This window comes from Orbicella franksi, chromosome 14, assembly GCF_964199315.1.
Source record: "Orbicella franksi chromosome 14, jaOrbFran1.1, whole genome shotgun sequence".
Lineage (NCBI taxonomy): Eukaryota > Metazoa > Cnidaria > Anthozoa > Scleractinia > Merulinidae > Orbicella > Orbicella franksi.
The window spans coordinates 18536081-18562715 of record NC_138158.1 but is presented as its reverse complement, the minus strand read 5'-3'; the positions used below and the strand labels follow the sequence as shown (position 1 = coordinate 18562715).

At 38.8% G+C, this 26635-nt stretch overlaps 1 protein-coding gene and 1 pseudogene across 1 annotated transcript; both read right to left on the bottom strand.

Moving 5' to 3' along the window:
* Positions 1 to 561: 561 nt before the first annotated feature.
* On the bottom strand, positions 562 to 5868 carry LOC145468234 (uncharacterized). Its single transcript, XM_081451900.1, has 3 exons — positions 5381 to 5868; positions 2154 to 5260; positions 562 to 1043 (listed from the first exon to the last, which is right to left on the bottom strand). The coding sequence occupies exons 1-3, from the start codon at positions 5866 to 5868 to the stop codon at positions 1009 to 1011; spliced, it is 3630 nt and encodes a 1209-aa protein (XP_081308026.1). The 3' UTR covers positions 562 to 1008.
* A 16374-nt stretch (positions 5869 to 22242) lies between these two features.
* The window catches only part of LOC145468333 (uncharacterized), a 5312-nt pseudogene continuing 919 nt past the window's right edge, over positions 22243 to 26635 (bottom strand).

The following is a 26635-nucleotide window of genomic DNA, read 5'->3' as shown; positions in this document are numbered from 1 at the left end:
AAAAACAATAGGCCCGTTAATTTTTCCTAAGTAGTATATGCCTTTAGAGAAGAAAAGTTCTTCTTATTTTACAAAAGGGCAATGTTCAGGATAATTGTGATAAGTATAATGCGAACAATTTCTCATGTCACTGTAATTTACCTATCAAGAAAACGTTCTTTCAGTCGCACTATTTACAAAGGTATCTGTAAACTTTACTGCATGGTAAACAGCAAATTAACCATGCACAGTGTTCAACAAAATTCCAAATGCTAATTATGCTCTTAATATTTCTTTTGGTAATTAATTGGACATACCAACTTAATGCTTGATAAAATTTCAAATTGTAAAACTCTTCTTCCTTGTAAAAAAAAACTATGATACATGAAAATACTAACAAAACCTAGATGTTCTCCATAAAAACGGGTCAAAAATGAAACAACGGCAAAAGAAATGCATGTTGTTTCTGACACTATTTTACTTTAAAATCCTACTTCTTCAATTTAGCTATTTTTACAATTGCTACTAAGTGTGAGAATTTTTATATACAACATTTGTAAAAAAATTAACAAGTCTCGCTGGTATGTGAAACGCTAAGTTTGTCAATCAAACCTCAGGGCCGACCTGCACCGTTTACAAGGGTCTTCATGATTGGCCAACCGAAACAATATGTATACAACTCAAACAACGCCCCTAGTTCTGTATTGCAGTCCTTATTTTTCCTCGCAGCAAAGACCAGAACAATTTCTATCATCATTCAGCAACACTCAACCCTCAGCTGTACACTGCAGTGTTCGGTTAAGTTTCAAATCTTTTTTCCCCTAAAATATCTTAGAGAAATGATTTTATACTTGCAAGAGAAGCAACGGCTTCAGCTAAAAAAGTGAATATTTAAAAAAACTTCAAGGGTTAGCGCGTAAAATTTCTACTGAGGCCAAATATTAAACATCGATTTATTTCTGATATGCAACTTAGCACTAGAACTTGAAGGGACCGTTGAGGTCATGGCATATTTTTCTTCTCATGCGATCACTCGCTGCCGTCCTGGTCATCCTTCCCAACACCTGACAAAGAAAATAACCAAATCACAAAAGATGTGTAACCATCTATATTCATTATCTTAAAGAATAGTTGCCTAATTACAAAATGTACATTCATTTTAGCAGATTATCCGGATTCATGGCTGTGGCTTGTTAAACTGTAAACTTCTACTGGAACCGTGAGCAATTTCAGGACAGAGTTTAAAGGGGCTAGGTCACGCAGTGTTAGGCAATTTCAGCACTGATCAAATGTTCATAGAATTAACTAAAATATCACAAAAACGGCCCAAAACTATAGAAGATCTCAAACAAAACACAGGAAAGCCAAGAAGGGACATGGATGGACAAAACTGGAGAGGATTGAAATGAACTGTATTTGGGTAAACTTGAAAAACGTCGGCCCACCTTTTTACAAATTTATATCAGTTTATATCAAAATGTCATTTACACAGCTGGAAAATCATTCTCAGTTGCAATGTGGCCGTGATTTTGCAAATGAAAGACTTTTGCTCTGCCAATTTGACGTTCGGAGCCCATAATTAACAAAATTAAACAAAATTGGCTAAAATAGCGTGACCTAGCCCCTTTAAATGTGGACGCCTTAGGTGATATCACAATAATGCGAGATCTTTTGAAGGAAGGTGGACCATACAATCCAGCCAGGGGTAATCCATTTTTCTTTTATAACAACATTGAAAATTGTTGGGAGAATAAACAGAACATAATTACATTGCTGTATCCAGCGTACAAAATAACGATCAAGTATGATGTCAAAATGCGAGAAAATCAGGAAACCAAAAATTCGCAAGTTTTCAAATCTCCTCAGTTTTTATGTAGTAACTGAACTTCGATATAGGAGGGTGCTTTTTAATTCTTTCAAAAATTTCGTTGCAATTTTGTTTCGTAACTTCATGGTCTACACTCTAATGATCGACAGAGCTAAGTTCAGTTGTAAAATACATTAGCCGCACAAGATCAAACGACAAGCGTACAGAAATAAATAGATATAGAAACCTGACCCTTTTTTGAAAATACACAAAGTTGACCGATAACGTACATCTAAGGAAATTGTGAGAAAATACCAGGAGACCTTTGCTAGAAATGAAGAAAGCATGTGTTTTCATCGAGTCTTACCTTTCTCTCCAAAATCAAATGTCACGTCATCTCCAATCAGTATAAAAGGCGCCCACTGGTTCACGTCATAGCCCTTGCTTCTCATCCACTTCATGGCCTCGTGCAGAGATTCACTAGCACTTTCCCCAGCAACAAGGTGATCGTAGAAATGAGTCATTAACTGCTCCGTTGATTTGTCATCCAGGGCCCACAGTGCCACCAACACTGAGCGTGCGCCAGATCCTAACAACGCTCGGGCAATTCCGATTGCTCCCTCAGCTTTTGTATGTCCACGGGCACTGTGGCAACAGCTAAGGACTACCAGTTTAGCTCGCAGTTGAACTTTTGAAATGTCTGCCATTGTCAATAAGTACAGTCCTTCTTGAGGTATCCCGTTAGGATGACGAAAAGATGGTGCAAGGGCAATTGCTCCTCTTTCAGCATCACCGTGTGCGGCGATATGAATCAAAGCCACTGAATTCATCGCTTGAAGTACTGCCACCTTAGTCGCTTGCTGTCCTAACAAAGGCTCAACACCCAGCTTTTCTGCTATCATCTTAGCTTCGTTTTCTGCACATTGTAGTCTCGAAATGTTCGTGAGTTTTCCATTGAAATGCACTTCACCAACATCAGGATTTCCCACTATCAATGCACCAGTCTGACAGTGATAGTCTGCTGGACTTTCATTAAGGAGCTTGAGAGTTGTTAAAGAAGGAACAACACGGATCCTGAAAGTCTCGGATAGGTACTTTCCGCTTTTATCGGTTAAGGCAGCAAATGGAATTTGATATAAAGCACGATCAGGAACAATAATGATTTCGGGACCCTCAAGAAAGTCCACCACTGGAGCGATGATAAGTTTGTAACAGATAGGAAGGTTCATTTTGGGTCCTTGGTCAACTTCGCTGTCCGCTCCAATTCGCCAACCTACATGGCTGTCTTCCTCGCATGTTTTTGATTCTGGCTGAAGGTCGTGTAAAGATCGGTCTTCGCAAATCCCGTCTGGTAAAACGCCAAAACTTCGGAAATCAAAAAACTCTTCGACTTGTTGACCTAATCCTTCGCGAGCCATTAGATCATTTCCTTTCATCTTTTGCAAAGATGTAACTCTGCCTGCTTTAAGAATCCACAAATATATGGTGTCATAATGATATGAGACATACAGACAGGTGCAGTTACATTCTTTGCCCACGATGACTTCAAGACCAGTCCAAGTTCGAGGATTAGCAGAGATTTTATTCTCCACAGAGTACTGCGCCGACATTAAATCTGCCAAAGCCCTTGCCCTTGCAAGCTCTGAAACATAAAGAGCTTCAGTATGATTCCCGATTTCACAAAGCAACATACTGAGATCTCTGTAAGAACGAATATTGCTGTCAGAAAAGGAAATCTTAAATTGATCGTTGTCGCGGAGGGAGTCGCGCATTTCGTCACATTTTTCAATACCAGAAAAGAAATATGAGATAGCCTCCTGAATCCTTCCTTCTTCCATTCTAATGCGTGCCAATATTTCGAGGGAATAGGACTGCTTCGCAATATCTCCAATCTTCTCACTTAATGCGAGCGCCATCTTGATATATTCTTCCGCTCTATCATATTCAGACTGCGCGAAAAACAGATGTCCAAGCGATAGGTAACCAGTTACTTCTGTTGTCCTGTGTCCAATTTCTTTGCTTATTGCAAGCCCGTTTTCATAATATTCTTTTGCCTTGATAGAGTTACCCACGGCCAGCTCCACATTTCCTTGGCTCAGGTAAAACCTGGTCACGCCTTCCCTATCACCAATGTCTGTGGAGATGACAAAAGCTTTCTTATTATATTCATTAGCTTTGCTATACTTTCCAAAAGAGAAAAAATTATTTCCCATGCTTTTGTAAGACACAGCTATATTATATCTGTCAGCAATTCTTTCGCTGATGGTCAGTGCTTTTTCATAGTAGTCTAAAACCTTCTCATATTCGCCAACTGATTCATACACATTTCCAAGGTTTACGTAAGACTTAGCTTCTCCATTTCTGTCTCCAATTTCTTTCTGGATCACAAGTGATTTCTCGATATATTCTCTAGCCTTCTCATATTTGCCAACTGATTTATACACAATTCCAAGGGCTCCGTAACAGGCAGCTTCTCCTTTTCTATCTCCAATTTCTTTCTGGATCACAAGTGATTTCTCGATATGTTCTCTAGCCTTCTCATATTCGCCAACTGATTCATACACATATCCAAGGTTGGTGTAACAGGCAGCTTCTCCATTTCTGTCTCCAATTTCTTTCTGGATCACAAGTGATTTCTCGATATGTTCTCTAGCCTTCTCATATTCGCCAACTGATTGATACACAGCTCCAAGGTTTACGAAAGAGCCAGCTTCTCCATTTCTGTCTCCAATTTCTTTCTGGATTACAAGTGCTTTCTCGATATGTTCTCTAGCCTTGTCATATTCCCCACGTGATTGATACACAGCTCCAAGGGCTCCGTAAGAGGCAGCCTCTCCATTTCTGTCTCCAGTTTCTTTCTGGATCACAAGTGATTGCACGAGATGTCTTGTAGCCTTTTCATAGTCGCCGACTGATTGATACACATTTCCAAGGTTTACGTAAGACATAGATTCTCCTTTTCTGTCTCCAATTTCTTTCTGGATCACAAGTGCTTTCTCGATATGTTCTCTAGCCTTCTCACATTCCCCACGTGATTGATACACAGCTCCAAGGGCTCCGTAAGAGGCAGCCTCTCCATTTCTGTCTCCAGTTTCTTTCTGGATCACAAGTGATTGCACGAGATGTCTCGTAGCCTTTTCATAGTCGCCGACTGATTGATACACATTTCCAAGGCTTACGTAAGACATAGCTTCTCCTTTTCTGTCTCCAATTTCTTTCTGGATCACAAGGGATTTCTCTAGATATCCTTCAGCCTTTTCATATTCGCCAACTGATTGATACACAGCTCCAAGGTTCACGTAAGACCTAGCTTCTCCTTTTCTGTCTCCAATTTCTTTCCTGATCACAAGTGATTTCTGGAGATGTTCTCTAGCCTTCTCATATTCGCCAACTGATTGATACACATTTCCAAGGCTTCCGTAAGAGGCAGCTTCTCCATTTCTGTCTCCCATTTCTTTCTGGATCAGAAGTGATGTCTTGAAATGTTCTCTAGCCTTTTTATATTCGCAAGCTGAGAGATACACATATCCAAGATTTCCGTAACAGGACGCTTCTCCTATTCTGTTTCCAATTTTTTTCTGGATCACAAGTGATTTCTCGAGATGTTCTCTAGCCTTCTCATATTCGCCGACTAATTGATACACAGTTCCAAGGTCTCTGTAACAGGACGCTTCTCGTATTCTGTCTCCAATTTCCTTACTGATTAGTAGTCCTTTTTCATAGAGTTGTCTTGCTTGCGCGTATTGATTTTGACGAAAATACATTACCCCAAGCGTTACGCTTAGCTTGTATTCCTCAAGTCTTTCACCACTTTCATGATAAATTTGCAGAAGTTTCTCTGCATATTCAATGGCCTTTTTATTATCGCTGATGCGACTACTCACATTCCACATTATAAAATATATCCTTTTGTAGAATAATTTAGTTAATTTCTCGTCGTTTATGCTGACCCTGTCTTTTAGAATGAACAAGCATTCCTTGCATAGCTCGATGGCTTTTAGAAATCGACTAGTGTTGAGAAGGAAGGGGGCAACCATAAGGCCCATTAAGATGACTAGTAGAACTTCGTCTTGGTTGTTCATTTTAAACAGTTCCTTCAGAACATAAAAGAGAATAAAACTGAGACAAATTTTGAACAAGCCTAGTGTATCCTCAGTTTTGTTTAACTGCTGTTGTTATAATTGTATTGCCATGATGTATTACTGAAGAACGACCGTTGTTGACGTCACTGTTCACATTTTTAATACCACTGACTTTGCACAGAGAAGGCATCATGTAAGATACCAAGTCTTGGGTTCGTGTTAATTTGTGGCATTAATTTTTACGACAAGTTTTACATTAAAGTTTGCCGGGTTGATAAGCGTGATACTTTTGGTGATAAGTTCTCGAACCTGAAATTCATCCTGAAATCTAAATTATTCTAGGTTCCACACTGCTCTGATAACAACACGAGTTTGTTTTTTGAATGGAGTATTCTTGATTCACAATAACATAAATTTAATACTGCACGTGGAAAAAAAACAAAAATTGATGAAATGTTTCCAACAATATATCTATTGTAACATGCGGGTAATTGAGTGGTCAACAATCTGTTACCGAATTCCCGCTGCCTTTAAAAAGACGAATTGTTTGCGTAACGTGAAACATGCAGGTCTGATGGCTTGCTGTTAGGTGTTATTAGCAGGAAAACATAATTAGCGACTTGAATAATCTTTCGTTACTATTAGGATCATTTTAGCGCTAAAAACAACCAATAACATAGTTAACTATAAATAACATAGTAAACTTACCAGTTATTCCCTTTCACTCGGTCTCGAGTACGCGAGAGCGACGAACGGTCAGTCTCTCTTTTACAACAGGACGATTTTGTTTGTCTATAGGGTAACAGAAAAAAATACACTAATTTATTCAATGATGTATTTCTATAGTGAGTCTCTGTTTTGCCTGTAATTAACTCGGATGATATAGAAGAGCAATTTTGAAATTTTGACTTCAGAGCTACACAATTGCGAAATATTGACAACCCCTCGCTGAAAAAAATGAAAGTTTCAGACCAAGATAGAAAAACATGCCTTAAAATCCACAGAGAGCCATAAACAAGCAAGACTGAAATTTACCAACCAAGATAAGCTTAAGAAAACTGAAAGCCCCAGATCTACGGGAACACGTAAAACTGAAAGTCTTGATCACAGACATAGATAGATTCACAACTTACAATTCACAGAGAAAAATAACACGGAAATCTGAAAATCGCAGACCATTAAGACACACAAAACTGTAGGCCTCACACGAAGATAAACACATGTAGCTGCCAGTCAGAGGCTAAGACAGACGTGCATAACTGACAGTCACAAACAAAATGAACACAAGAAAGAAAAACCACAGATGAAGATTGGCAAGCATGAAACTGAAAGTCACCAAGGAATCCGGTCGATCCCTTGTAAAGCATATTTTTCTGCTCTGGACTTTGCAACTTTTCCTTCATATATGTAACTCCATATTTCTGCAATCTAAATTAATTTAAAGCTAAAACGTATAGTCATAAAAGCATGGCTTAAACTTACTCTTCTAACCGTCACTTGAGATGTGCGGATCAGAACGAAATTCAACTTCACCTACGTCATTAACAAGGCTCGTTCTCTAAAACGACAATGATACATTAGTCCTTGATTTTAAAAAAACATTTAAAAATATTTTTAATGCGCAGTAGACATGTACACGAGGGCATCAAACAGACGATATCTTCTATATATCTTAAGTTAACTGTTCTTACCGTTACTTGAGCAGTCAAGTGAAATCAGAATAAAATCCAAGTCAGTCTGGACAAGCAAAAGGAATCTTCCTGTGAAAGGACAATGAATTACTGATGGCGTTAAAAATCTTCTAAATGGGGAATAACAATATCTAGTTGGGGCAGGGTTAGTTATACTACTTTTGCCGGCAATTTCAGCACAACTTTTTTGTACTATATATGCTCTTTTGGTAGAATCTATTCTCTCATATAACGTTTGATCAAAAACATTTCGCCTTATTAAAATTATTACTGGCCGGAGAGCTGTTAATGTCTGGAAATCTTTAAAAACGACTTTAAAACTTTGCAAATTTGTAACCATATTTAAGAACACACTGAGAACACCTTGCAATACAAGCGCTTAGAAAATTCTTGGAATCTTCACTACTCCCTTTAACTTTTTGAAATAATTGCAATGTAATCTTAATTGTAAAAGTCAAAAGCCGCACTGTGGACGTTCATTAAAGTGTATAAGTATGTAGAATTAGAAGTAGATTAATAAATGAGGATATTTACCAAAAACGAGGTCTGTTAGAATACTGTTGCATGCATCCTGAATCAAATCAAATATGTACTCACAACTATTTCCCTTTCGCAGTGTGAAGGAAAAAGTAACAGCAAAAGTCTGTAAAAGCTAGTAAGGACACAAAAGGGACTTTGTCTGCAAGATATAACAGAAGAATAATCACAGCCTTGTTCATATATTCTATTCCACGCTTTAACACCATGACACTGAACTATAACACAGACAGCGTTCTCCAGTTTCAGTACGTAATGTATATGGCAAGGTATAGTTTACCATGCCCAACATCTCAATGCATATTAACCAGTTAATTTGACGAGTTTATACTTCTCAGTGGTCAATTGCAATTTATAACAATGTCGCTAATTTCTGTGTTCATGTAATAGTAGAGTTGTCGTTAGTTCTTTAGGTCAAAACTTAGGTTAAACTTACTGTACTTACCGTTTGATGACAAATTCAAGTTACAATGAAATTCAACTATCTTTGCCCTAGCAGCTAAAACAGTGTCTCCTTCAAATTAAATAACGGTGACGCACGAGTTATCAGACTTTCGAACCATGGGATACGCTTTCAATTTCGACTGGCCACGGAGTCTTTTTTATATATCTACAGACAATACATCAAATTAAAGAAACAGAGCGACTAAATATTTAATATCTGCAGCGCGCAGCAGCTATACTGAAATTTGTAATTCCCTTTAGCCTATCTAGCAGTATCACTTGTTTTGAGGCTTTTGCCACAGTCTTATTTTGGCATATAAAAACATCGTCATAGCTACACAACAGTCACGTTTCATTTTTCAGTTTCCATTCTCAATGTAAGTCACGCTTACACGGTTAAGGTACATGTTTGTTCTCTTAATATATGCTGTACACACATATATGACTCAATGAATAATAACTGTTTAACTTTCGTCTGTGTTGCTGACGGTTAAAGAAATCTGCGATAAGATGACTGCATGAAACGACACGGGAGTTGCAATCATAATCCGTATAGAAACGTCTTTAGTTCAGACAAACCTATTCGGTGAGAAGGTCTGTTTCTAAGGACCTGTTTACAAGGAGAGAGGGTTACCCTAGCTCTCACAGATTTCCTCTTTTTTTCTTCCTCATGCTTACAAGGCAGCCAGGGTTACCTAGGTAGGCGGGTTACCCTATCTGCGTGTTAGGGTTACCATGACAGGCGGGTTAACTTTTTCCCTTGTAAATACTCCAGGTAGAGTTAACCCGCCTATCCGGGTTAACTTTCTACTTGTTTCTAGACCTTTTGAGTGTAACCGCGCATTAAGTGTTCCCGGGTTGCAGGGTTATCCTACCCGCGAAATTTTGCTTGTAAACCCGGGCTATCTTTTGCCCTACAGCAAGGGTTAACCCGCTTGCTAGGGTAACCCTCCCTCCTTGTAAACAGGCCCTAAGGGGAAGTTCTGTTGACTTGAATTGGTAGCCTAACCCTAACGCGCGTGGTAACTTTATCCGCGGAAGAATTGGGTACCAGGTCTAAAAATAACTTGAGAAAAAACGCCTATATTGGAAATTAATTCTCTTCCCTTCGTCTCTCTTACTATCCAATAATTGTGTTTGTGTTTTTGCGCCATTCTGCCAGCATGATTTCTATGGACATTTAGAACCGGCGAGAATTGACGTAAATCCCTTGGCTAATCAAGAAGTCCTTTTCTCCTAAACCGGTGAATCGACTCGACTTTTCGAGCCTTCCGATTTACCGAACCAGAAAGGGTGACGTAAATTGATTTAAAAAATCAGGTGGTTTAAAAAATCGAGGCAAATTTAATCTCCTGACATTTTTGGCAGGAGAGCAAAAAATTGGTCGAAAGATTAGGATTAGGATTCCACTGGTAGTACAAGTTAACAACAACCAACGCTGGTGAGACTCTCTTCCCCCTCCCCCCGCCGTCCCCCCTTAGGACAACAGTTGTCATAAATAAACTCACGATGGGCGAGTTGTTGGTAGGACAATTTAGAGTACAGTAAAAAATTATTCGCTACGCGTCGCTCGAAATTAAGCTAAATAAATAGGAAACTCCAATTGTATGATAACAGAGGGTGTAAGTTACGAAACATATTCTTTTCATCACGTGGCTTGAGGTAAATTATACTATTGTCATGTCAACATCTTTACATTCAAGATTTCATTTTCCATTGTGTTTCAGATTTCATCGTAGTTCATCGCACCTTGTCAAAATCCACCCATGACTACTTGACGCAACTTTCCATTTTATATTTGAAAGACAAACGTGCATCGGAGAAGCAAGATTTTTTAGTCATTGCTGACTTCAGTCATGTAACGTTTTCACATCATTCACTTTTTACATAATACGCTGAATTTGGTAATTTCACGTTGTTATCTTTAGTATAAAGCTTATGTTTTTTTTGTTATTATTACGTTCCTGTTGTGGTTTGCTCAAAACTCCCTAATAATAACCCGATTTCTTCTTCCCCTAAAAAGTGAAATATTCACAAGTTAACTCAGATGTGTAACGTTATTCTCAGAAATTGTCTGTAGTGTCACAAGACCTGGTCTGTCATTTATATTTTCTCATTATTTGGAATGAGCGATACGGTTTAATCCCGTGGGTGATCAGTTCATATAGGTTATAAAATCGTCTGCAGACGTGGTCTCCAGTATTAATTTAAGTAACACGTTGTGCTTCGTTTTTGGTAATTAGGCAATAAACAAGAACGAGCTTACGTCATCACCTATTCTCCTTGAGTGATTACAATAACCGAGCGGGCCTGGACAAACGTCCTGGAATGTCGTTTCTCAGTTACCTTTTTGGATTTCTCAGCTGTCAAATCGTGAAAATTTCAGCCCGTTTCTGATAGATTTCAAATCTTAATTATAATTAAAAAGACGCGTCCATACCGTACATTCCAAAAAGAACACGTCGCTCGTCTACAGAGGGGTTCCCCTCACTTAGTTAATAACAGGAGCCATAATCGGGGACGGAGACCGTAAGCGCGCACCATTTCAAGTATTGGGGTTGTCCCCATGATATGGGACAATAATTCTATTTTTAGAACGAATTGCGCCATCATGTGTGGCACACGCGCGTACCTGCTGTGAGGATTTCTGCCGATGTCGCGCGGGCGAAATAGCGTCCGAAATTCCCGAAATGTTTCATGTTTTTGGCCCACAACTCAACGCGTTTACGTCTGTTGGAATTTTGCTTAATTAAGAGCGTAAATCCGAAAATATCGAGAATCGGCCGACAGAAGCGAAATAACGAATTTTTTCTTATTTGACCAAAAGAACCCTTTTGGCTAACTATTTTCGGAAATGACATCAAAAGGTTCGATTTCCTTTTCCTTTCTTCGAAATTTGCAAAACTTGAAAATTTGGCCACAAGGCCTTCAGCGGCGGCCATGAGGCTTGAAATTTGGCACATGTTCAACATGCTCGTATGGACGTACCAAACGTTGTCTTAGCATGTCCTTCACACAGTTTGTAGGGCATCTCTTAAACTTTACTCGGGACTAATTTTGTTTAAAAATGTTGTTTTTTACAAAATAGTCAACCCTTAGAAGCTGAACCATTTACAGACTTAAAGTGACAAGGCTAATATTAGCAAACTTTGAACTTGTCAAATGCTGTCTGTTATATTTCAGTCAAGTAAATAAATATAACCGAGTAAAAGCAGGTTCTTTATTCTACTTGCCTGGAAAAAATTGCAGGTGGCCCGTAAAAACTGTTCCGTTGGGAGAATTTTCCGTGAGGTCACTTTGACGCATATCTCACTTTTAATTTTTTATTGCGCAATTGCTATTATAGCTGGTTTTCACATGACGTCACTAAAATTCGAACTACAAAACTATTAATCTTCCCGAGATTTTATTTAAATGATGTATAAGAGCAGCTGAAAACTAATATTCATACAAATATTCGCTCGGAGTAAGTTCTTGGTTTTGTGATAAACTACGCTTGAATTTCTAAGCTTTTGCGTGACGCGGCATTTACATGACAGCCTAGAGAACTGTCACGATGGTTAAAAAAATGACTTATTTCGGGGAACTTGGTTATCTGAACAGTTCATGTCTTAGAAAAAGTATACTTTTAATGTTTTAGAGTTCCTCGAGGGATAAATTTACACTTTTGTAGCAAAACTCATTGACAGATGTTTCTGTTGGTTTCCGGCCGCCATATTGGAGCCCATATGGATGGGCACCAGCATGGCGTCTCCATACAAATCTCTATAAATTTGGGTAAAAAATTTCTCCGCATATCTCGCATAAGAAAAATTGCTGTGACCAGAATTCTGGCGAGAGTTTTTGCATATTTACCTTCTTTCATTTCCCAGATTCTGGACTTTATCTATTGACCGGCTTTGATTTTTATTTTGATCTATTTTGAATTGCGTGACACTGAAAACCAGCAATTTCCGACTTTTCTATTTTATACATTCCCACTAAATCTTTTAAGGTAAAGAATTGAAATAAATCCAAGATAAGAAGTTCAAACAAGTTTTTACAACTCAACTTATCAATAGACCAATTCAATCTCTTTAATGGTTTTTCAATAGCACTGGTACTTTATCCTGAGTCACGCAAACTATTTCACGCGGTAGCGAACGTGACCAGCTGGTTGAAAACAAAAAAGCAAAAATATACATGGCTAGATTGATCCTTTTTGTCACCGATTTTGTGCAGTATGACTAAAGGGTCTGTCTACTTTCCGTCTAGAAAATAACACTGGTGGCCCGTAAAAGTAGTTCCGTTGAGAGAATTTTTTAGGAAGGCTCCTTTACAGCGCATCGTATCAGAGTTCACTTACTTAAATAAATCTCCCAGTTGCGATAATAAAACGGAATTAAAATAAAACTAAACATGGAAAGAACTTAGCTGAAAGGTTTCTGAGGGTAAGTTAGTATTTCCATCTATATTCTGCCTTTAAAGGTTTACTATTAAACGGTTACTGTTTCGCTCAAAGTTGTTTACTTTATTTACAAATATTTGTTTGTCTTTGATCATATTCCCGATCATATTGATCATATAATTGGCTAGTGTGATCTATGTTCTGGTAACACAACGTATTTATTACGGCTTTACAGCTTTACACAGCACTTTGTTTTCACGGCTTTCGACATGCATGGTTTTACAACTCTTGCAAAGAAACACGGAGGAATGACGCGAGTCACGTGACGCTACAAATACTATTGCGGGGTACCCACGGGGTACCATTACAAGTCAAGTCTGTTCGGTTTCTTGCTTAGTTTATCCGTGCGGGTGTAACGGGCTGTAACAACCTAATCTATCCACAATTCAGTAGAAATTACTTATTGGATGTACTTATGTCGTTTCCAGTTTTCCCTTATTAAATTGTCGGCGATACGGAATTACTTTAACATCGCATGGACCTGTACTGGCATGTAAGCATCCGTGTAGATGTTTACTTAAATCTCTTTATTGACAGTCAGTAACGTTTAAGCGACAACCAAACTTTAACTCGATAAATATTTACTACTTTGAGTGGCGTACTCAGTTTCAAACTTGATGCGTTCAACCCTGATTTGCTTTTAGTGTGTGTAACACTTCCTTTGCGTACTGCTACTTTCTACTGAAATTGATGAACCTACATAAACGATGATTCTCATTTGAAGACGGTTTAGCTTGCTGAGTAAAGTTTTGCATTCTATAAAGCTAATTCAAAAAGGTCAACCTGTATTGTGAACCGTCAAACAGTTTTGCCATTTCAGGGTTGTTACGTGACAATAGACACGCACGTATACTCATCAACGATAGGAGACTAATAAAAGAAAAATTTGGAATTGAGAGGCACTAAAGCATCACTACCTATCTTATTTCCTTCGTCCTTTCTCCTAGCAGATTTTTGAGGTCACGCAAAGCAAGAGTGCCCTCTAACACAGCACACTATTTTCTCAGTACCGACGTCGTATCCTTACAAAAAACAAATATAGCGGAAAGCGGCGGACTGCCGGTTAAAGGAAGGATTGAAAAAACATAAAAAAAATTGGCATCTAATAGAACAGGCCTCTTAACATTTTAAGAGAGGCAATGACATCTCAGGCAAATCAACTGCTGATCACATTGTCACGTAACACAATTTAGGGGTGTGATTGAGGAACACGTACTTTCACTGGCCTAAAAATCGTATCTTCATCAAGGCAAACTTCATGAAAAAAGTAGCAATGCGATGAAGATCCAAAGTGACCGGCCTATTGAGAATTCCAAAGCAAGGAATGAATCTGTTAATTTACGTTTTCAAGGATTTCCGTTTAATTTAATCATGTGTGCTCAGTTTATTCCGAAGCTCGAGTGAAATATTTAATCATAAAGTAAGAACATAAATAACGTCTTACTAATACACACCGATTCTGGAATATACCATATCTCAAACTTTTTTGTGAATGGAAATTTTGCATATGAAAATACTACAGCAAAGTAAGTAAGTGTTTACTAGTGGTAGTGATACTGTAAAGTTCAACGCGACGTTCCTTGTTTAATTTAATTATAGTTGTTGTCTATGTTTTAAAGATATCCCTTTCACGTTTCACAAATTTTGTATTTCCATTGCTTGAGTGGCTATCTGTACTCCTTATAACAAAAGTATTATCTGTATTGCATAAGATCCATGTCAAAAAGGATCCATCGACGCCATAGTCAAGTTCGCTACCGTGTGAAATAGTTTGCGTGACTCTTGATAGAGTACTAGTGCTATTGAAAAAACAAACAGATTGGTGTATTGATAAGCTGAGTTGTAAAAACTTGTTTGCACTTCTTTAACTTAGAAGATTTAGTGGAAATGTATAAAATGAAAAAATATTCGGAACAGTAGCAATTGCGCAATAATTAACAATTGAATAATTAAGTCAGATATGCGTCAAAGTGACCTCACGGAAAATTCTCTCAACGGAACAGTTTCTACTGGCCACCTGCAATTTTTTCCAGGCAAGTAGAATAAAGAACCTGCTTTTATTTGGTTATATGTATTTACTTGACTGTAATATAACAGACAGCATTTGACAAGTTCAAAGTTTGCTAATATTAGCCTTATCACTTTAGGTCCGTAAATGGTTCAGCTTCCGAGGGTAGCTATTTTGTAAAAAACAACATTTTAAAACAAAATTTAGCCCCGAGTAAAGTTTAAGAGATGCCCCACAAACTGTGTAAAGGACATGTTAAGACAACGTTTGGTACGTCCATACGAGTATGTTAAACATGTGCCAAATTTCAAGCCTCATGGCCGCCGCTGAAGGCCCTGTGGCCGAATTTTTAAGTTTTGCAAATTTCGAAGAAAAGAAAAGGAAATCAAACCTTTTGATGTCATTTCCGAAAATAGTTAGCCAAAAGGGTTCTTTTGGTCAAATAAGAAAAAATTCGTTATTTCGCTTCTGTCGGCCGATTCTCGAAATTTTCGGATTTACGCTCTTAAGTATTTTCGTCGTAGGCTGCTCCAGTTTGAGTGAAGTAAGACCGTGTCGAATTTAGGTGTGTTCCGCTTTAAGCTTATATATATCGCTGACCAAGTTGTGTTCCGACGGATGCTTCTTTTATATGAGCTGTACATTACGCCACTTCAAATTTTACATATGTTGAAGATTAACAGCTTTTCCATTACACAGCAAAAAACTAGCTGGATATATTTAGATATAGCAGAGCTTTAGGACTTCGTGGTTTCTTAGCTCCTCTTACCACACGCTTGCGAGAAATTTGCCAGTCTATCGCGACTGAAAAGTAAAACAAAATAATTGCTAGTTTGAGTTTCGCCTGAATTGTAAGCAACGCTTGATGTTTCACCAAGGCCCAATAACTTTACGTCCGTAGATACTGCTCAGTTTTATTTGTGTAAAAATCCAGTAAATTCTCTGTTGTCGATGAATGAGAGCTGTACGGGTCCGAAAATGATCCCAGGACCGCAAATGATCCCGGACCGCAAATGATCTCCAAATTGAACCGCAAATGATCCCGGACCGGAAATGATCCCCATATTGGACCGCAAATGATCCCGATCAAAAAATAAGAAATGGCATGGATTTATATCAGAGGAAGGTGAGAACATATACAAAAATTATGAACTAAAAAACATGTTTTATCATTTTACAAAAAAAAAAAAAAAAATTCCACAGTTGCTGTTTTGTTCTTCGAACGGTTCAGATCGGTTTAACTGTCACGCAATAAAAAAAAATAAATAAATCGAAAACCAACCAATGGAAAAAGCTAAGAAATTGTGATGTACGCTATAGAAGATAACTAGATAAGACACTTCGCCAAGTTTTAAGCCTGTGAGTTTCCCCAAACTTCAATTATTCGTCGTGAATGTTTCCCACAAATTTACAGAGCCCAATAAGAAAACGCCATGTTGGTATAAATCCGTGGTACACCAATATGGCGGCCGGAATATAGTATAAACATCTGAAACTTACTTTGGCTTTCCAGACGACTGATTGTCAGTACTAAACAAACAAGCATTTACATAAGCACTTTTCCTAATGCTCTAACTTCTAAAAAGGCTCAAAATCATGACATAAGTATATATTTTTCAACAAACTCGATCGTAGCCTTGTGTCACGCACCTCCACAACCCTGGAATTCAAAATGCTCAGGTTTCCAATCGAAGCACGCTAATTGTAAACAGATATAAAGATACCTCCTCTTATGCCTGATGAGGATAAAAACACGTCACGTGAAGACAATCTATTGAATTAGAAGTCTTAAGAAAAACACATACTTGTAAACATTCTCGAAATCCCGGTGGCGATAGTATCATACATCTATCAAACAGCTAACTTGTCAAAACGAAGAGCAAGCCTTGGCCTTGCTTGGTCATGAAGCTGAATTTCATAACTATAGCTTGGAATTTTGGCTTCTTAGAATATTCAAGTAGTCATTTCCGAGGAATTAAAGCCAAAATACGACCAAGGAAAAATTACAAAATAAATTTGTTTAAATTTCCAGTGCTACACTCTAAGGTATTTTACAGAGTGATGAAGCGTTGTAGGCTTGTGGGTCTACTCAGGTGACAGCGTCTTCCTTGATAGTTGCTTCATGGTTAGATTTTAGTTTAAAACTTTAGACGAGTGGCGTTAATGGTTGATAAAATGTGATTTAACTATAACACCGAAATATCAATGTTTAACAAAGGAGGATATGTAGCGTATGTTGCACTGATCTTAATTTTACTGAGAACTGCAAAGAAATGTAAGCCAAGTCGTGTTTTGATGATTGAGTGGTGATATTCATAACATCGTAGTTAGAAACAAAATTTAGTCGAAAGTATGAAAAAAAGCAGCTTGTAAGCCATTATAATTATAAGATGGCTTTAATAAAAACATCGGTATTCACGTACGCCAATTCCCTATCCACACCATCCCATCATCCATGCCATTCGTTATTTTTTAGTCGGGATCATTTGCGGTCCCTCTCGGGGATCATTTCCGGTCCGGGATCATTTGCGGTCCGGAATCATTTACGGTCCTGGGATCATTTGCGGACCCGTACAGAGCGCTCCCCGATGCGTGCTCTGTACAATCAGTAAACATGACAAATTAGACTTCCGCCGCACTTTCGTGTGAAAGCGTACATCGAGCTCAAACAATAACTCTATAGTTTTTAAATATGTTTAAGATTGATAAATGTTTGAGAACATATTAAAAGCTAAGCTGGAAGCATGTGAATAAAGCAGAAATAATCAGCAAAGTTACAATGACGCTTTTTTTAATCAACTTCGAATAACGATTTCGATTTTGTTGATCGAGTTATCGAAACTCCTTGTCTATTTTCATTTTCGCAGTGTAAAACTTCACTATGCTTATATTAAAGAAGCACGCATGATGTTAGTAGCCTTTTTTGCGTTCGTGAAATTTGTTGCAGCATCTCAGCACAAAAGATAACGAAAGAAATCTTTGTCAAGATTTGTTGACAATTGAAAACACCGACTCGGACTTGCAAGTGCGCGAGCTGTACTATGCAAATGAGCTAACTGTACGCATCAGACTTTCCTTTCAAAACCTTTTGCAAACTCACCAAACAAGCAGAAACAATAAGAAACCATCAAAATAGGTTTTGGTTATGATTACCATTGTCTGAGAAACTCACAAATTAACTCGATACCAGAGTATAGAGTTTTCTTGCTATATTCCTAAGTCAGAACAAACGCAAAAGCATACGTGTAAGCTTCCACCAAACGCGAACAGTTCTTATTATTCATTCCCAGCGCGAGATTGAAGTCTTGTTTTCGACCCTGAAAAACCCACCTTTTCCGTTAGCTCAGAGCATAAAACTACATATAAGCGCCCTGGTTCGTATTCCCTGCCTTATTCCCTGCCATCACGGGAAAAATACGTAAGAGAATCTCGCAACTCTCACCATTTGATCACGCAACGTGACAGCATCCACGCGAGAGCCCCCGACATTTGCGTGGATCCGCGCGGATATATGACGTCAGGATGGCGCAATTTGTTCTAAAAATAGAAAAATTGTCCCATATCATAGGTGCGCGCGGATCCCAAGACTTACGGTCTCCGTCCCCGATTATGGCTCCTGTTAATAAGTATTTTACGATTCGTTTTTGGTGATTAGGTAATAAACAAGAACTGAGGGTTTGCCCCAAATAAACTTACATTATCACCTGTTCGTATGACTTTCCCATGTTTCGTTTTGACCGATTACGCATACAATGAGAGCGGGTCCGGATAGGGCTACTGAAATCTCGTTTTTCAGTTAAATTTTCGGCGATTTCTCGGCTATCATCATCAGTAAAAACTTTCAGCCCATTTCTTGGTTATCAGTAAAGTTTGTAGCTATAAGTTAACTTCTAAATGAATTCAAATTTTGACCAATTCTCAGTAAACCCCATTCCGGCCCTCTGAGGACTAACAGTTTGCTCGGGTCAGGCGTGAAATGGTCAATTGTCAATTGTTGAAATGGTCAAATGCTGAATTTTGGGCCCGAAAATGTTCGAATCTCGCCGGCTGTCTTTTGAAGAAATCAATATGGTTGCGGACAAATAAATATCGAATTTGTTTCCTCGTCTGTCTGTGCACAAACCCCTTTTTAATTCGCAAAACAGTATTAAGCGGACGGGAAATGAAAACTCGTCGCAAAAATATAAACGTCCTGTGGTCGTACTCTTTGTGAACACTTGTTGATGTTTTTTTTTTCCCTCAAACTAATCCCGAAATTTTGAAGCTTTTAACCCAATAAAATAGTGTATGAATATCTCGCGCAGCATGGACCACAAGGTCCGACAAACCTCCCAAAGTGTGTTTTTCCCATCAGCTCGTGTATTAGAATTCTCATTAAAAACATCGAAAGACGCTATATAATGATTCAAAATTTTCAGGCTAGGAGCTGACGAAGCTAAACGTGTATGAATTTCACTCGATAACAGTGTTTACTTCGTATGCAACTGTAAATTTCGATATCAATTTGGGTAAAAGTTATTGGCATGAATTAATTTCTGTACAGAACTATCGGTGAGGTGTTTTATGATTTATTAAATCCATTTTGAAATCACTGGTTATCCTTGCAATCTGATTGGCTCTCAGTGGTGCGATTTATTCACGAATCGCACTATTTTTTGCTCTAAATCGCATCTTTTTTTCAACCAATGAGAATAGAACAGTAAAACAAAACAACCAATCAGATTTCAAGGTTAGTTTAAAGTAATCAATAAAATTTCAGGAAAATGAAAGGCAAAAAGCCATTGTGTGGAGAATTTTGCAACCACTATTTGTTGTTATTGTTGTTTTGTTCCAAAAAAATTGACAAATTTAATTAATTACAGTTTCTGAATGACGAATATGAGCTTCTTCAGGCTGAAGACCTACTTTAATGGAAGTTTCCAACTTTCAGTGTCCATTTTGACGAATATTTTGGCGATTTTTCTTCTAACATCTGCTCAAGATCCGTATGATACCGAGTCCAGTAAAACATCAGTAAACAAACGAAAACCACACAACAACAAATTCAGAGCCATCTCAAGAAGGTAGATGTTTCCAGGTTTCCGGTAGTTTCAGACGAAGCAACATAAGAGCTCAGCTCTGTCGCTGTGAATAAACATAGTCAAAATACGCCCCAAAACAGTGAATGAACAAATGTCTTACGAAGCTGATGCCAGTCCCGCCATCTTGAAAACATCTTGAAAATATCTTGAAACAAATGGCGCCGCAAGAACTTGGCAAGGTCCCGAGTATGAGTCCTACGCCGAGGTCACAAAAAGAAACGGAGATGCATGATAACGAGCTGGACTCCCTTAAAATCATGCCATTAAACGGTATTAAAAGAAAACAAAACGTACTATCCGCTGGGCATCGTGCACTCGTGGGAACCGAGGGAGTGAAATCCTTCGCTGAATTACACAGGATGCACCTTCAAATTCCTTCTCCAAAGACAACGAAAAGTCTCAGCCTCAACCAAAGAAGAAAGGAAGGCCTTCCATCATTGATTCAGGGGAAGAGAATTGAACTTTTATGCCTGAAGTAGACTATTTTCGTTCCGAATTCAGAACTGCTTGTTTCTTTGTCATGCTTGAATGAGTTTTCTTCACATGACATCGTTTTGCATACTAATGAGACGTAAAGAAGTTTCCGGTACCGTTATTTTCAACAAACCGGAAACTGGAACGATACACTAAAATCTAAAATGTTAGGCGATAAAATTGTGCGATTTCAAAATGGATCTAATAAAGTGGCAATTGAACTTCGTGTCGTGCAATTTTGGTTTCAAATCATACTTGTGATTTCAAATTGATTTTGAAATCACGCGTATGATTTCAGACCAAATTGCACTCCACTCAGTTCAATTACCATTATGAATACATCCAGTCCTCGGTCAAAAAAATAATGGCCCAAAACAAACGCTTATATCGGTTATTGACAAGGCATGAGGTCAAGATGGGCGCGGATATTAGCCAAGTTCTTCTCTGCGCCGTCTGTGCGTCGAGATCCAAAAACACAAAAATTAACGAGGCTAACATCCAGCCTGCCTGACCGAACAATGTTTACCAAAAACGCATTTATTATATTGCATAATGTCAATAGTCATCGTTTTCTTGTTGGAAAGAGGTAATTCCGAGTGATTCTGCTGGTTTTAGTCTTACTCACTCGAGTAGTTAGTCACAGCGCAGGGGAAATTTAAGGGCAATTCTCTCGCCGTTTGTGCCCTTCAACGAGAGCGTGCGAAATTTAATACATAGCAGCGTTTCTTTACCGTAATCAGGCAGAGGACAATGGAATATATATACAGCTTTTCTTCCCTCCACCCTACCACTCCTAGTCAAATGAGCAAAGAACATTCAACTAAAAGGAAAAAAATCCATGTATAAAACTGTTGACACGTTTAAGCAATACTTACCTAACAACTTCAACTTGAGTTGGAAAAAAGTAAATGAGCCGCCATAGCGAATTCTAAACCCACAGCTACCATAATGACCAGATCTTGTTACCATAAAGGAAAGGTCAACTCTCGAAATTTCAACTTTCTATAGTGTATGTAGCTAGAGCAGTTAATTAACTTTTATCAACTTGAAGTTGACAATAAGCAAGCTTCGGGTTCCGCCGACGCCGCAGTTGTTTTTTGTCCAGAACCTAATATATATCTGAGAAGAAGTCTACAGAAATGGACTGGAGCTGAGATTTAAATTACTTACAGCTTTAATTGATTTCTCTAAATTTTAAATTAAAAAAACAATAGGCCCGTTAATTTTTCCTAAGTAGTATATGCCTTTAGAGTAAAAAAATTCTTCTTATTTTACAAAAGTGCAATGTTCAGGATGATTGTGATAAGTATAATGCGAACAATTTGTCATGTTACTCTAATTTAACTATCAAGTAAGCGCTCTTTCAGTCGCACTATTTACAAAGGTATCTGTAAACGTTACTGCATGGTAAACAGCAAATTAACCATGCACAGTGTTCAACAAAATTCAAAATGCTAATTATGCTCTTATCATTTCTTCTGGTAATTAATTGGACATACCCACTTAATGCTTGATAAAATTTCAAATTGTAAAGCTCTTCTTCCTTGTAAAAAAAAACTATGATACATGAAAATACTAACAAAACCTAGATGTTCTGCATAAAAACTGGTCAAAAATGAAACAACGGCAAAGGAAATGGATGCTGTTTCAGACACTATTCTTACTTCTTCAATTATTTTTCTTCTCACGCGATCACTTGCTGCCGTCCTGGTCATCCTTGCCAACACCTGACAAAGAAAATAACCAAATCAGAAAAAAATTTGAACAAATCGATATTCATTATCTTAAAGAGTAGTTGCCTAATAACAAAATGTACATTCACTGTAACAGATTATCCGGAATCATGGCTGTGGCTTGTTAAACTGTAAACTTCTACTAGAACAGTGAGCAATTTCAGGATACAGTTTTGATATGGAGCCTTGGGTGACATTACAATATTGCGAAATCTTTTGAAGGAAGGTGGAACATACGAACCAGCCAACGGTAATCTATTTGTCTTTTACAGCAACATTGAAAATTGTTTGGAGAATAAACAGAACATAATTACATTGCTAAATCCAACGCAAAAAAATAACGATCAAGTGTGATGTCAAAATGCGAGAAAATCAGGAAGTTAAAAAGTCGCAAGTTTGCAAATCTCCGCAGTTTTCATGTAGTAACTGAACTTCGACATACGAGCATGCTTTTTCATTCTTTCGAAAATTTCGTTGCAATTTCGTTACGTGAGTTCATGGTCTACACTCTTATGATTGACAGAGCTAAATTCAGTCGTAAAATACCTTGGCCGCACAAGACCAAACGACAAGCGCAAGGAAATAATTAGATATAGAAACCTAAACCTGTTTTGAAAATACACAAAGTTGACCGATAACATCTAAGAAAATTGTGAGTAAATACCAGGGGACCTTTGCTAGATATAAAGAAAGCACGTGTTTTCATTGAATCGTACCTTTTTTTCCAAAATCAAATGTCACGTCATCTCCAATCAGTATAAATGGTGCCCACTGGCTCACGTCATAGCCCTCACTTCTCATCCACTTCATGGCCTCGTGTAGAGATTCACCAGCATTTTTTCCAGCAACAAGGTGATCCTAGAAATGAGTCATTAACTGCTCTGTTGCTTTGTCATCCAGCGCCCACAGTGCCACCAACACTGAGCGTGCGCCAGATCCTAAGAATGCTCGAGCAATTCCAACAGCTCCCTCGGCTTTTGTCTGTCCACGAGCACTGTGGCAACAGCTAAGGACTACCAGTTTAGCTCGCAGTTGAACTTTTGAGATGTCCGCCATCGTCAATAAGTACAGTCCTTCTTGAGGTATCCCGTTAGGAACACGAAACGATGGTGCAAGGGCAATTGCTCCTCTTTCAACATCACCGTGTGCGGCGATATGAATCAGGGCCACTGAATTCATCGCTTGAAGTACTGCCACCTTAGTCGCTTGCCGTCCTAACAAAGGCTCAACACCCAGCTTTTCTGCTATCATCTTAGCTTCGTTTTCTGCACATTGTAGTCTGGAAATTTTCGTGAGTTTTCCTTTGAAATGCACTTCACCAACATCAGGATTTCCCACTATCAATGTACCAGTCTGACAGTGATAGTCTGCTGGACTTTCATTAATGAGCTTGAGAGTTGTTAAAGAAGGAACAACACGGATCCTGAAATTCTCGGATAAGTACTTTCCGCTTTTACCAGTTAAGGCAGCGTATGGAATTTGGTATAAAGCACGATCAGGAAGAATGATAATTTTAGGGCCCTCAAGAAAGCCCTCCACAGGAGCGATGATAAGTTTGTAACAGATAGCAAGGTTCATTTTAGGTCCTTGGTTAGCTTCACTTTCCTCTCCAATTCGCCAACCTCTATGGCTGTCTTCCTCGTCTGTTTTGGATTCTGACTGAAAACAGTGTAAAGATTGGTCTTCGCAAAGCTCCTCTGGTAAAACGCCAAAACTTCTGAAATCAAAAAACGCATCCAAACGCTGACTTAATCCTTCCCGAGCAATAAGGTCATTTCCTTTTATCTTCTGGAAATGTGTGACTCCGGCTGCTTTAAGAGTCCACAAATAAATGCTGTCAGAATAATATGAGACGTACAGACAGGTGCCTTTACATTCTTTGCCCACGATGCGTTCAAGACCAGCCCAAGTTCGAGGATTAGCAGAGATTTTATTCTCCACAGAGTACTGAGCTGACATCAAATCTGCCAAAGCCCTGCCCCTCGATAGCTCTGAGACATACAGAGCTTCAGTAGGATTTCCGGTTTCACAGAGCAACATACTGAGATCTCTGTAAGAATGAATATTGCGATCAGAAAAGGAAATCTTAAATTGATTGTTGTCGCGGAGGGAGCCGCGCATTTCCTCACACTTTTCAATATGAGAAAAGAAATACGACATAGCCTCCTGAATCTTTCCTTGTTTCATTCTAATGTCTGCCAATAATTGGAGTGAAGAGGACTGCGTCGCAATTTCTCCAGTCGTCTCACTTAATGCAAGCGCCATCTTCATATATTCTTCCGCTCTATCACATTCGGACTGCGCGAAAAACAGGCGTCCAAGCAATAAGTAACAACGTGCTTCTGTTTCCCTGTCTCCAATTTCTTTGCTTATCGCAAGACCGTTTTCAAAATATTCTTTTCCCTTGATACAGTTACCCACAACCAGCTCTAGAGCTCCTTGGCTCAGGTAAAACGTGGCCACCCCTCGCCTGTCATCAGTGTCTGTAAAGATGACAAAAGCTTTCTTATTGTACTCATTAGCCTTGCTATACTTTCCAAGAGAACGAAAATTATTCCCCAGGTTTTGGTAAGTGGTAGCTATTTTATGTCTGTCACCAATTCTTCTACTAATGGTCAGTGATTTTTCATAGTACTCTAAGGCCTTCTCATATTCGCCAACTATATGATACACTCCTCCAAGGTTTGTGTAAGAGGCCGCTTCTCCTGCTCTGTCTCCGATTTCTTTCTGGATCACAAGTGATTTCTCGAGATGCTCTCTAGCCTTCTCATATTCGTCAATTGATACATACACATTTCCAAGGTTTGTGTAACAGGCCGCTTCTCCTTCTCTGTGTCCGACTTCCTTCTGGATCACAAGTGATTTCTCGAGATGCTCTCTAGCCTTCTCGTATTCGCCAATTGATCCATACACATTTCCAAGGTTTGTGTAACAGGCCGCTTCTCCTTCTCTGTGTCCGATTTCCTTCTGGATCACAAGTGATTTCTCGAGATGCTCTCTAGCCTTCTCGTATTCGCCAATTGATCCATACACATTTCCAAGGTTTGTGTAAGAGGCCGCTTCTCCTGCTCTGTGTCCGATTTCTTTCTGGATCACAAGTGATTTCTCGAGATGCTCTCTAGCCTTCTCATATTCGCCAATTGATCCATACACATTTCCAAGGCTTGCGTAAGAGGCCGCTTTTCCTTCTCTGTGTCCGATTTCTTTCTGGATCACAAGTGATTTCTCGAGATGCTCTCTAGCCTTCTCATATTCGCCAATTAAAACATACACATTTCCAAGGCTTGTGTAAGAGGCAGCTTCTCCTTGTCTGTCTCCGATTTCTTTCTGGATCACAAGTGATTTCTCGAGATGCTCTCTAGCCTTCTCATATTCACCAATTAAAACATACACATTTCCAAGGTTTGTGTAAGAGGCAGCTTCTCCTTCTCTGTGTCCGATTTCTTTCTGGATCACAAGTGATTTCTCGAGATGCTCCCTAGCCTTTTCATATTCGCCAGTTGATCGATACACATTGCCAAGGTTTGTGTAAGAGGCAGCTTCTCCTCGTCTGTGTCCAATTTCTTTCTGGATCACAAGTGATTTCTCGAGATGCTCTCTAGCCTTCTCATATTCGCCAATTGATTGATGCACATTCCCAGGGTTTGTGTAAGAGGCAGCTTCTCCTTGTCTGTCTCCGATTTCTTTCTGGATCACAAGTGATTTCTCGAGATGCTCTCTAGCCTTCTTATATTCGCCAATTGATCGATGCACATTCCCAAGGTTTGTGTAAGAGGCAGCTTCTCCTTCTCTGTCTCCGATTTCTTTCTGGATCACAAGTGATTTCTTGAGATGCTCTCTAGCCTTCTCATATTCGTCAATTGATCCATGCACATTTCCAAGCCTTGCGTAAGAGGTCGCTTCTCCTTCTCTGTCTCCGATTTCTTTCTGGATCACAAGTGATTTCTCGAGATGCTCTCTAGCCTTCTCATATTCGCCAATTGATCCATACACATTTCCAAGGTTTGTGTAAGAGGTCGCTTCTCCTTCTCTGTGTCCGATTTCCTTCTGGATCACAAGTGATTTCTCGAGATGCTCTCTAGCCTTCTCATATTCGTCAATTGATACATACACATTTCCAAGGCTTCCGTAAGAGGCCGCTTCTCCTTGTCTGTCTCCTATTTCTTTCTGGATCACAAGTGATTTCTCGAGATGCTCTCTAGCCTTTTCATATTCGCCAGTTGATCGATACACATTGCCAAGGTTTGTGTAAGAGGCAGCTTCTCCTCGTCTGTGTCCAATTTCTTTCTGGATCACAAGTGATTTCTCGAGATGCTCTCTAGCCTTCTCATATTCGCCAATTGATCCATACA